General features: G+C 41.4%; 1 protein-coding gene across 1 annotated transcript; it reads left to right on the plus strand.

The window, feature by feature from the left end:
* Positions 1 to 6,570: 6,570 nt before the first annotated feature.
* DRG1 (developmentally regulated GTP binding protein 1) lies at positions 6,571 to 11,797 on the plus strand. Its single transcript, XM_005147801.3, has 9 exons — positions 6,571 to 6,694; positions 6,876 to 6,999; positions 7,643 to 7,818; positions 8,203 to 8,272; positions 8,847 to 9,016; positions 9,715 to 9,845; positions 10,032 to 10,199; positions 11,140 to 11,262; positions 11,682 to 11,797. Exons 1-9 carry the CDS (start codon positions 6,653 to 6,655, stop codon positions 11,779 to 11,781), a joined length of 1,104 nt encoding a protein of 367 aa, XP_005147858.1. The 5' UTR covers positions 6,571 to 6,652; the 3' UTR covers positions 11,782 to 11,797.
* Positions 11,798 to 12,582: the final 785 nt, after the last annotated feature.

Here is a 12,582-nt window from a genome sequence, read left to right on the forward strand (position 1 = left end):
AGGGTCTGGTTTCAGCTTCCAGCCCTCTTGTTTAAAAGGCACCATCCAACACACCCTGCCTGCTTCTTTAGGTAAAAGCTGAGTATTCACCCCAAAGCATGGATGTTTCTTGGCAATTTACCCCTTCACACTTGCTGTGGGGCTGCCAGATCAGCATGCTGGCAGCTTGCATTCTGAGCTGTCCCTGGATAATGTTTAAAGATAACTGCCAGCACCTTGCATCCCAAGGAAATCACAAGGAGACCAGCACAGCCATTCGCTGTAGTTCCTCAGCAATCTGACACAGTAACGGCTGGACCTTTCCTTTTAGCACTTCCCGCCTTACTGTACTGGCTTCCCCCATCTCAGGGCTTCACCAACACATTTCAAGAAGGACCGCTTGTAACTTTTAGTTTTCTCTGATCCCTGTCTCAGAATATGAGACTACGAAAGTAGTCATTCAGCTTGCATTTGTTACATGTTGCCAAGTTTCTTCTATTTGCAAATAAGTAGTGTGTGCCATACTGAGACAAAGTTTGGCTCATCAGTATAAATAGACTTGGAAGATGAAGCTCCCAGACTTAATGTGATGACTATATGTCATTTCCCCATACTTAACTGTATAAGTGCACAGGTAATGGTTACCTTTGAACTCATTTATCATCATAACTAGCCAGTTGCTGCCTTGAAGACAAAGTTCCAGATGATGCGAAAGAGTTTTGAATTTAAAAATTTACATTCTCAGTACACAGATTTTCCTCCTTTTTTCAGATGATTCCTAATTATTTTCTCTGACATCTTTTGCATTGGGATCTGATGAACTCTTTTTGAATTCTAGTCTCCTAAATAAAGCCATTTTCCCTCAGCTACTTTATTCAGCTTCTCACTATTTCCTCCCTCACTCCTGCTCATGGGAATTCCTGAACTGTCCCTAAATGTTTTGCAGCTGAGTGGTGTCTGCTGAAGCACTTTGATTGGTATTTCAGTAGTATTAAAAAAATTCTCCTTTGCTCTGAGCATGTGTGGACCATTTGGGACTGTACACTGTACTTTGCTCGCTTCACTGCAGAATAGTTGCTACTGGCCTTACTCAGAAGTGCAGACCTTAAACTGAACTGCAAATACAGGAGGTAACAAAAGGTTGCGTTGGAGTCCAATCTATTCAAACATATTTGGGTACACATTAATTAGACTTGAGTCATACTTATTTGTTGAACATCCTCAACTCTGGAATCATAGGTCCTGAGGCTATTGAAACTTTTCAGAATAGTCTCCATTATTACACTCTTTAAGGTGAGTTAGTCACTAGTTTGCATGGATTGTAATAATAGCAGAGACATTTCTGCATAGCACTTGTGCCAGCTAATTTAGTCATATGAACCATTTCCTTTCCATGTGTGTTCCACAGGAATATAGAACATTGCACATTTCATGGCACACTTGCAGTTTCAGTGAGTAGCCGTCAGTTTTTCTGAGCTTTCACTGGAATTTTAATTAACTGTCACTGATCTAGCAAGCAATTAATTCAGCATTCATTACTTATTAGGTTGATCATTACTTAAATCTAGTTTTTAAAATTGCTCAATTTTTTATTGGGAATCATCCCAAGAGAATGCTAACCCCTGGCAGCAAGGATTCTCAGACTTTGAGATAGCAGTTTCCCCTGTAATCTAAACATGGGGTAGTGGTTTGTCAGCTTTCTCCTCTAGAAGCAGACAAACATCTCTCCTGTTTAAAAATACTGAGCATTCTCACAAAAACGACAGCAACTGCTAATAGGGAGGTAGATGATGCTATGAAGAGTATGCAGAAACAGTTATTTTTTAAAGGGAAAACTGAACTATTTGCTTTTTTTCTTTTTTATTACTCTCCTCACTGTGTGCTGTGTAGTCCATCTGTTGCATGACAGTTCATGACAAAGTCTGGGGAGCTGATGCTAACTACAGAACATTTTGCTGTTGAACTGATTTAACAGTCTTGGAAGCCAATCTTTGATACTTAATCTCCCTTTTGTTTCTCTCATTCCTTCACTCTGCCCACTTTAACTTACTCTAGACTGCCTGGAACCAAAGCAACCTGAGCTATTCAAAACAAGATTGCCACTTTAAGGGTCTGATCAAAACGGGAATACAACCTAGGGCTCCCGATGAATCAAGCATCCACCCTTAGCTAAGCAAACCTGACAGACAACTTTCTCATGTAAAACATACATTACAATACAACCTCAAATACTCAATGCAAGTAGGGAATGTTTGGTATTTACAGACTAATGCCTAAGCTGTACTGTCCTGATTCCAATTTGTTTATAAATACCAGGTAAACTGGCATTAAAAAGTCAATTCAGGAAGATAACTAATAATAGAAACATCTGTATTTCTTACAACATTCAAAAGACACAACTTTCTGTCTATTGCCTCAAGAGTCAATTTAGATGTGAATTCCATCAACTTCCTGAGTCAGTTCACCTCAGGCAATGAGTTTTATGGTTCCACTGAAGACTCAGTACTATAGATCTCAAAAATCTTACCTTTTGATAGTGGGTTTTCAAAATCTCATTTCTCCAAGCAGGTAGAAGGCTGGACCTTCGTCAGCTCATTATAATGACTTCAAACTGGTTTGTCTCTTCTTCAGCATGAGCACTTCTTCCCTGAAGTACAATAGGGTTAATTAGTAGCCAGTTCTCAAATCAAAGTACAATTGAGGGTAAGTTTGTGTGTAAATGTACAAAATTGTAAAAACTGCAAAAGAAAAACAACAACAAACAAAAACATAACAGAAAAATCACATTAAAATGAACAGATTTGCTATATGCCATAACTTGCAGTTGCCCTTTTTTCATGAGGGAACTCTGGCAGGTTGGGTACAGTCCCCTTCCCATCATTCTTACAATAATAAGTACTCAGGTCAAGGTTATCATTTAATACAGATTATTTTTCACTGGGCTAGTGATAACTTCTGAGAGGATATGAAACTTCAAGAGCCTTGTTTCACCTGCAATCATGATTTCATTTCCTCCCTGTTGCCTCCTTCCTACTTTTCTTAAATCCTGCAGAAATCCCCACCACTAAGCTAGAAGTGTAGTCCATTAGCAAGTGCACACACACATAGCACTAGTGCAGCTGTTTGCCAGTATGTGCTACAGCTTCTGTCATAAGGTGAATTACTAAAACCACAAGTACTGTACTGCCAGCCTGGCTCTTGAGCTAAAACAACCTTCTTAGTGCACTGTGAATAGACTTGATATCCACAAGTACTGGAGTTATATATTAGAATAAAAAGGAGGAACAGAAAAAAAAGAATAATAATAATAAAAAATCTAACTAGGTGAGCATGCACTGCTTATTTTGAAGAAGGGTCTTTATGTGATTTTAATGAAGCATACACTACACAAGTTATCACAAGTAATGTAATACTTTGAGTTTTTAGCATATATTTTACAATGGTAAATTTTACATGATTATCCAAAAGACTTGCAAGCCTCTTCTCAACTTAATTTGCATCTCATGTAAGTAAAACTCTTAAGCTAAAACAATAGCTGCTTCAGAAAGAATTTCAGAATCTTCCACATAATGAAGCATCTTATTTAAAATTGGTATGCTGACAGAAAACATGTTAAATGCATGAACTACTCAGCTGTCCTATTGAAGTGATCCACAGTTACCATACTCACAGGGCAGTGCTATGGAAACATGAAAGTTTTAATCATTCTGTGGCAACTGCACATTCCTGTTGTGCAAAAATAAAACTGAGACACAAGTGAAGGAAATGAGTTGCTCAAAATCAATGACTCAGCAGGACTGGAGCGTGTAGAATATGAATTTCTGAAATCCATTTTTGCTACAGCCCTTCATCCTTCAGCTCCTGCTAATAAGGTATGTGCCATTTCAGTCACACTCCTGTCACTGTAGCTTGATGAAACAAAGGCCATTGCTTTGTTCCAAATCGCTGTGTCACGTTTCTTAATTGTTTGAGCAGACAATCTTTATTTCAGATGCAGCCCTTCATTTTCTGAATACCCTATTGTATATTGCTTCCTTATCTTACTGAAAGTATTATTGGAAAAGTGCTTATGTTATATACTTTGAGTTTATCAGTGATTCATATGACTCCTTGATCATTTGGATTTTTTTATTCCATATCTGAATCTTTATCCTGTGTTGCCTGACATAGTAGTTGCCACCTGAGACTGACTTTGAAATGTTGTGCAAGTTACAAACTTTGCACTTCATCTAGATTTCCTAAATGGAATTCTCACACTTTAAACCTCATACATATATATATTAACACTAAAAAAAAGCCAATTCACATACTCCATCTTCCATCAGTGCCCACCGTAAAGTTCGGTTAACCTTTTGAGTATATCTCAGGCTCTTGCATCTCATTTCATTTTCTCTCAGGTTCCACCTGGGGATTTTTCCTCCTCTGACATTACATCCAATTTTCTATGAATATTTTCCTCGATTTTTTCCCCTTCTTTGACTTTTATTTTTCATAAAGTTTTGTAATTTCCACTCAATTTTCTAGTTTTGATTGCTGTCCTCAGAGGAGATAATTTATCCATTCCCAATTACCCACCTTTCAGTCACTTCCCCAGCTGTCACACCTAACTTCCCATGGTCACAATCACCCTCTTCTCCAAGAACCACATCACTTAAAACACCTTTCTATTAAAAAACTCACAAGAATCATCACACTAAATAAAAATAATTACACCCTATGTACAATCTGAAATGAATTTCTATTGAATAAACCTTTCTGAGGCTTAAAAGAGGATGTTGTTTTAAGCTAATATAAACTACTTTCTATTGTTCTAACCGATTATAAAGTGTTAATTCGGCTAGGAAAATAAAAATCAGGCAAATTATTAAACTCTTACTCTCTTCAGGTAATTAAGAACAATATTCAACACTGAAAGAAGTTTTTAGGTGCCTAAATTCCTTATTGAATCTTTGCTTGAGTAACTTTCTGGATAAAAAGGATTTAAGAGCATACACTGAGCAGTTGTGCATTAAAACCACTGTGAATACCTAAACCAGAAAACAAAACTCACCCCACAGCTAAATTTGCAAACTACATGTTTTATTGACATCTTTATTTATTCAGCCCACACTTGGGAAAACATTTTTCAGTTAGACTTAATAAATGAGCTTTGGAGGCAGTGAGTTTATAAGAACACATTTACTGTTTATGACATTAAAGGCTGGTTTTTGATTAAGATGAGACCAGAAAGGGATATTTTTCTCCTTTATCCTGTAACCTAAAGAAGTTAACTTGAAGTTAATGATCTGTAACAATTCAGTTACCAAAAGTGTTACAAGGTTAGTTAAATTTTGTCAGTCTTATGATGCTCAGAATCCGGTCTGAAGACATGGCAGGTGATTCTGCAAGTGTTATCATTATAAACACTGCTACAGTATGGGCCGAGGAGCTTATTTTTTCATTAAGAAAATAATAAAAAAAGGAAAAAAATTATTTTACGCTGAGCTATGCCATAAAGAAAAGGACTTTGTAAAAAACTGAGACAGAAGGAAAGGTCACTAAATATAGGAAAAAATGCTTCCATAAATTATTCCAATTCAGACAAAATATGACAGGGAAAGAAACTTGGGAGAATCTAAAAGATATTTCCTTACGTCATAAAAATACTTTTTATTCCAAATCCAACTGTTCGGCTTCTTGGGATACTGTCAAAACCTGGAGATACTGGGCTTTTTAATGTTTGAAGGGGCATTAAGGGCAGAATTCTTTACCTATATAAGTAGCCTGTGTTCAGCGGACAGTGACAGATATCCCTGGTGCTAAGCGGTATGGCCTGGGCTCATCTGAAAGGAGCCGTGCGAAAGCTTCACTGTGGAAGTCCTGGGTTTGCAAAGCATCAGCTAACGGAAGCTGTCCTACGAGCAGCTCTGCCCGGCTCGGCAGGGCTGTGGAATACATATGCACATCTACACACCTGGTGATGAGCAGTACTGTAGGGAGGACGAGGGCAGAGGCGGATCCCCGCGTTCGTCGAGGCGCCAGGTCCAGCGTTACCACAGGGAGAGGCACCCGCCGCCTCACCTGCGAGTGCCCGCCCTCACCACACGGCCCCCCCCGCCACCGCCGCCCCGAGCGCGCATCTTCTCTCACAAACGGACACCCGGAGCCTCAGCGGAACGCCGGCTGCAGCAGCCCTGTTGCCTCCCTCACAGAGGAGTACCTCAGCCTCACAACGGCTGTGCGACTCCCCCCGCCCTTCAGCCTTCCGTCAGTTCTGTCGAACACCCGGCTCATGCCGATCCCTGCAGCTGCCCTGCCCCTTTCTCTCTCACGTTTTCTTCCCTCACACACACTCACACACTCACACACACACTCCTCTTCCCTCTCACACCGTTCCTCTCCTCCCGGAGCCGCAGCCCACCCCACACGGACACCGGCGCCCCCCGCCAGAGGCGGCGCGGGGGGTACTGAGGCGGCAGCTGCGTAGGGGGCGCTACAGCACCCCCGGGCAACTCAGTGCGCGAGCTCTTTCCCGCCTAGCCGTTTCGGCGCGCTCCCGCCGCTTCTCGCGAGCGGTGGCCTCACTCACGCGAGAGGTCGCTGTGCGCCTGCGCGCTGCCGGGCCTGGCCGTGCCGCGCCTGGGGAGGGCCGCAGCTGTGGTAACCGCTGCCGGGCCCGGGACGAGTCGCCAAGATGAGCGGCACGCTGGCAAAGATCGCGGAGATCGAGGCTGAGGTAATGCCTTATACCCGGTTGGGGGTGGGCTGGGCACGAAGGACCCGTGGTGCTTGGGGCGCGGGGGAGGTGGTTCCCGCTCCATGAGGGAATGACAGGGCCCTGCCGGCACCGGGGGATGGGAGGTGCGGCCGGGTAGAGCCTCTCCCGATGTCGAGTCCTCGGTTCCGTGCTCTTGCAGATGGCCCGGACGCAGAAGAATAAGGCCACAGCTCACCACCTGGGGCTGCTGAAAGCCCGCTTGGCCAAGCTGCGCCGGGAGCTCATCACCCCCAAAGGAGGCGGCGGCAGCGGCCCCGGGGAAGGTGCGTTGTTCTGCGGGAAGGCCTCCGCTGAAGTGGCAGCTCCTTACTGCCGGAGCGGAGGGTGTGTGATGTACGTGTGTGTAACGGGGGTGGCTGTTGTCTGCTTAAATCGTTATCAGATTGTCTGCAGAATAAACTGGAGCAGCTTTCTCTCCCTCTGGTCCGTCCTGGTACAGGAGCTTGGTCGTGCTTTGTAGCCTTTTTCTAGGGTTTTGGGGTGCAGCCCTTTTTGAAGCGTGAATGAAAGGGCTTTGCATTTTGTCTGATAAAACCTTGAATTTGCAGAAGTCTGAGGAGGGTTTACATAAGATGCATCTTGCAGTCACTGCCTGGTTTTATATATAAAGGTTTAAATTGTCTAAGCTGCAGTGCTTAAAGTGCCACCTACACTGAAGACAGGTGTAGCCCACTGGGAAACCTTGCAGCCTGTACTTTCTGGACAGGTACATGCCACGGAGTGTTATACAGACAAAGTTGTGCAAGGCAATATAGATTGTGAACTATGTTTCACTTTGTCATCCTCCTTGGAGGGAACCTTACCGGCTTTCATTCAGGCAATATTGAAAGTAATAGCAGGACTGCTGTCCAGAACCTGAAAAGTTAGAAAATGGGGATCTTTAATATTTTTGTTCCTTATTTGCAGGTTTTGATGTTGCAAAGACAGGTGATGCCCGAATTGGGTTTGTGGGTTTTCCATCAGTAGGGAAATCTACTCTTCTAAGTAATCTGGCTGGTGTATACTCTGAAGTGGCAGCATATGAATTCACTACGCTAACTACCGTGCCTGGAGTCATTAGATACAAAGGAGCAAAGATACAGGTGAGATCTTTTTGTGTCTGTGGGGATAGGAGGGTGTGTATATTAGATGCAGTGGTGTTATGGCTGAATGGTCTAGCCTGACATTAGCAGGTTACAAGTGACATTTAGAAGAGCTTGGTAATACATTGGAAATGTTTCCATGAGGAAAACTAATTTTACTCTGCTTTTCACTTTGCTCTGGGGAGTTCTCATATTCTCTATGAGATGATCTATTGCATTGTACCAACAGGGTATGTGGAGTAATGCAATATATAGGAAACAGTTTTGCCATATTCTATTCAGATTTGCAGTAGCTGGTTTAGAAGGAAGGTAAAATAGGCTTTATTTTCTCCATGAAGAAAAGTATTTTTCTCACAAGTTACTTTCCTCCTTCTGAACAAATAGCTACTTGATCTCCCAGGAATTATTGAAGGTGCCAAGGATGGTAAAGGCAGAGGGCGGCAAGTCATTGCAGGTGAGTATGAGAGCTGCAGGCATAATTCTTTCTCTTATTCAGCTACAACACTTTATGAGAAAGAAAAGTTGAATCACCATTTCTGATGTCTTTCAAAAGCTTGAATTATATGCTGGAATTGAGCAGTTTACTGTGAAGCAGTAGTGTCATTTTAATTTTGTGCTGTGTTCAGTTCTGGCTTTATGCATTTGCTGAGTTCTTGCTCTGCATTGACACTGCAGTGAAAGTATATTACCAGTTTTGAAGGCAGATGTGATCCCATGTTAAACAAGGCTGGTGTCTTAATTTCTTTTCCTAGCTTATTGTCATCACTCTGGGGTCTGAATGTAGACTGGATGGAAGATTTTTCCAGCCTCTGGGATTCTTACAATGTGTAAGGATCTACATGTCAGTGACGCTTGGTCAGCACTACAAACTTCAGTCTCATAGTGCAATTTAAAAACATACTATGAACGAGCCTTCAGGGCTTTAATGTTGTCATATAATGTGTGTCACTAAGCCGTATTTTGTGTTGTGTTGTCTCAGATTGCGTGTTACATTTATTGAGAGATTACTTTCTTTTTCCGATTCTCAGTTGCTCGAACCTGTAACCTCATTCTGATTGTTCTGGATGTGCTAAAACCCCTTGGTCACAAGAAAATAATTGAGAATGAACTGGAGGGGTTTGGAATTCGTCTGAATAGTAAGCCTCCCAATATTGGCTTTAAAAAAAAGGATAAAGGAGGCATTAACCTTACAGCCACAGTAAGTTAAAAGTTTTCTTTAACCTAAGTAATAATAATAAAACTGATTGAGGAAAGAGGCTTTTGGAGTTAACAGTGTCCCTGGGACCATTCCTGCTGCAGTTAACTTGTCATGGAGACTATCCATACCTATTCCAGGAGCCCGACCACCTCCTCCACCCCAAATCAGAGGCTTGGCTGCTTTCCAACAATTACAGGTTCTGAGGTCCAAAGGAGAGTTTACAAAACCTGCCTTTCACTTGGTGGCTACAGCATTGTTCTGCAGAGGATTGCTTGGAGTTCTGGCCTTTCAACCTGGACTGCTACTCATTTCATATTTACCACCAAATCTTTAAAAGCATAGAAATCCAGAGATAGATACCAAAAATCAGAACTCATACCTGGGATCTAAGTGCTTAACACGTAGTTGTCTGGGCACTGAACTGGTAAATGCATAGATTTGTATTGCAACTGGTCCCAGGTTGACAAGAAAGATTGCAGATGTCAGTGGGTGCTAATGTAAATAAAGCTGTTAGGATTTAAACCTTTTTTTGTCCCCTCTTCTGAGGCTAACTATAGTCAAATCATGGTCAAGTTCAGGAACTTACAGTGCTATTGTTTCTAGTAATCTACCTGCAGTGATTGCTAGGTGATAGTATTATTCATTGTAATGTTGTATTGACTGTAAACTCAATTCCTTAACACTGTGTCTACATTCAGTGTCCTCAGAGTGAGCTGGATACTGAAACAGTGAAGAGCATCTTAGCAGAGTACAAAATTCACAATGCTGATGTCACACTGCGCAGTGACGCCACTGCTGACGACCTCATTGATGTTGTTGAAGGAAACAGGTACTGTTGGGCTCTTGGCTTTGTTTCTAACCTGCAGTTTCTATTGCAAAGAGTTGTTTCTCTTGTCTGCTTCCCATAGAAGCTAAATTAGTGATGTGGTATCAGCACAGGGAGATGGGAGGTCTTTCTGATGAAGGTAGCTGATGCTGCTAGGCTGCAGTAACAGCGTTTTCTTTCTCTTTGCAGGGTTTACATCCCATGCATTTATGTCCTAAATAAAATTGACCAAATTTCCATTGAGGAACTAGATATTATTTACAAAGTACCCCACTGTGTACCAATATCTGCTCATCATCGCTGGAACTTCGATGATCTGCTGGAGAAAATTTGGGACTACTTAAAGCTAGTACGAATGTGAGTCGCAGTTACTGTCTTTTGTGGATTTCAGTGTAAGGCTGAGACTGAAGGATGTCTCAAGAATGGATGAATTATGATTGTTTTATAAGGGTTTTCTACTAGCTTAGAGCTCCAGCTTTCAAATGATGATTTCTTCTGTCACTGAAGTATGTTCACTCTTTAAATTGGAAATCATACTCCTTGTCTGTAGTGTGATGGACAGCTCCTTAAAAGTCACAAGGGCTGTGTTTTGAACTTGTAGGGTAATTAAACAAGCACCGTGTGAAACCAAGGCCGAAGTACCTCTTAAAAAATTCCTGAAAACATGGAATTCTAGTCAAACTTAGTGCAAAGTTGTGACTTGTAGGGGTAGTCTCTTCGGGCTGTCATGTGTTCAGCTCTCTGAACAGAACTGACTTTAGTTCATCTAGCATTTTGGGTATTTTTAAGGTAAGTTATTCCAGGTTTACCTCATACTTCTCATGCATTTATTTGGATAAATTAATGACTGAAGCTGTTAATAGTCCTGCTCCATGAATCTATGTTCTTGTGACAATGTAACATCTATTGTAAAAAGGGATTTAGAGTGTTTAGGTATTGGGGCTGCAGCTTTTGTCAGTTTTTTTCCCAATATATGTTGGGGTTTTCCCCAAAAAACATAAATCATGAGTTGGAGTTATAATAGGGTGTTTTTTCCATCAACTCTTCCAGTTTCATCATTGTTTAAGCTCACTAGTGATAAACCTTTGCAGTTACAAGGGAGGACCTGCTACAGACATTGGTTACCCAGATGCAATTTCAGCTTAGGAACACCAAACACTTTACAGAGTATCTATTGTCACCACTGAAACAGTGGAACGTGGCACAAGGATGACAGTGCAAGTGATCTATGAGGTTTCATGATGGGTTGAAAGGGAAGAGGTTTTGGTATTGACTGATTGTTCCACCTGCATTACAGCTACACCAAACCTAAAGGGCAGCTCCCAGACTACACCTCTCCTGTGGTACTACCTTACTGCAAGACCACAGTGGAGGATTTTTGCATGAAGATCCACAAAAATCTCATCAAAGACTTTAAATAGTAAGTATTGTAGAAAAGTAATTAATAGAGAAATATTTACCTCCTGGTGTGTTCTTTTGTTCTCTTGTAAACTAGAAGTGGAGAAGGGTTATTAGATTTTTTTTATTAATGCTGAGGGAACTGATCTGCCTGTGACAAGTTACTGTATTTGATGTTCCTATGCTCTTTCCTGGATAAATTTCCTCTGTGGGGATGAAATATTTGAAGGAACCATTCCAGGCCATTGTCCTGTATGTACAAGTACTTTGGATGACTTCATGGTTTGTTTTGATCTCACTCATCCAGGTACTTGCAGGAGAATAAAAATAGCTCTTAAGCATTGCTTTCTCTATTAGCTTTGTGACGGAAATAGCTGCTGTTCCAGTGTTGGCATGCTACACTTCTAAGCCTTTTAAACTTGAGTTTTCTTCTCCTTTCAGTGCACTGGTCTGGGGTTCATCTGTTAAACACAACCCTCAGAAGGTTGGTAAAGACCATACTCTGGAAGATGAAGATGTTATTCAGATTGTGAAGAAATAAAGTCGTTCTCACACAGTCTGCTGCTGGGCCTGAAATTTGTCTTTAGTTGTAAGTGGCAAAGAACAGGCCGATTCTGTGAAAACTTTTAACAAATGGGTATTGTTTTTTTAGTATTGTTCTTTACCTTATTGCATGGTAAACTGGTATTTCTGGCCAAGTCACACTGCAGTGCCCTGTTCTGGCAGAACTCACAGACGAGAAACTTGCATTAAATTACTTTTACAAGGGCAAAATCACACAGGAAAGCACTGATGCCTGGGATGATTTTCTGCTGCATATACACATCTGTCTAAATTGCAAAGAATTTCACATGCCAGGAATTATTTTGTTCTAAATTAGAACAAAACATGAAGAACACAGGTTGGAGAACTGTATCTTATAAACAGGACTAAAGGGCATAGAGCCAGATCTCATGTTACTACACCTATTATTATAAAAGGACAGTGCTTGAATGGGTGATAAATCACTAAAGCTTACAACAGTGGTTGTTACTCAGCCTTGATTCTACTTTAAGCATTTATTTCCCTAGCATTTTTCCTAGTCTTAAAAGTAAATTCCTGCATTAAGTGAGCTGATCTACTGCAGCTGTGCTGGGTTATGAGCCTGGACTGTGAACAGTGAACCTCATTCACTCTTTCTTAAGGCTTGGAAGGTTTAGGAGTTGCTCTAGTACACCAAAATCTCCTGCCTTGCACTTAAACCATGGCTGTACAAAACTACATTTAAATGCAGCAATCCCACTGTATGGGTACAGTGAGGGCAGTTACCTTCAAACTTATTTCTCTCTGCCCCATCAAAATT

Source organism: Melopsittacus undulatus, chromosome 12, assembly GCF_012275295.1.
Source record: "Melopsittacus undulatus isolate bMelUnd1 chromosome 12, bMelUnd1.mat.Z, whole genome shotgun sequence".
Lineage (NCBI taxonomy): Eukaryota > Metazoa > Chordata > Aves > Psittaciformes > Psittaculidae > Melopsittacus > Melopsittacus undulatus.

Excerpts from the sequence above, each read along its gene's own strand:
- DRG1 (XM_005147801.3), top strand. The coding sequence starts at position 6,653 with ATGAGCGGCACGCTGGCAAAGATCGCGGAGATCGAGGCTGAG. Across the intron at positions 10,200-11,139 it reads TACTTAAAGCTAGTACGAAT|CTACACCAAACCTAAAGGGC; the intron begins GTGAGTCGCAGT and ends CCTGCATTACAG. Across the intron at positions 11,263-11,681 it reads CTCATCAAAGACTTTAAATA|TGCACTGGTCTGGGGTTCAT; the intron begins GTAAGTATTGTA and ends TTCTCCTTTCAG.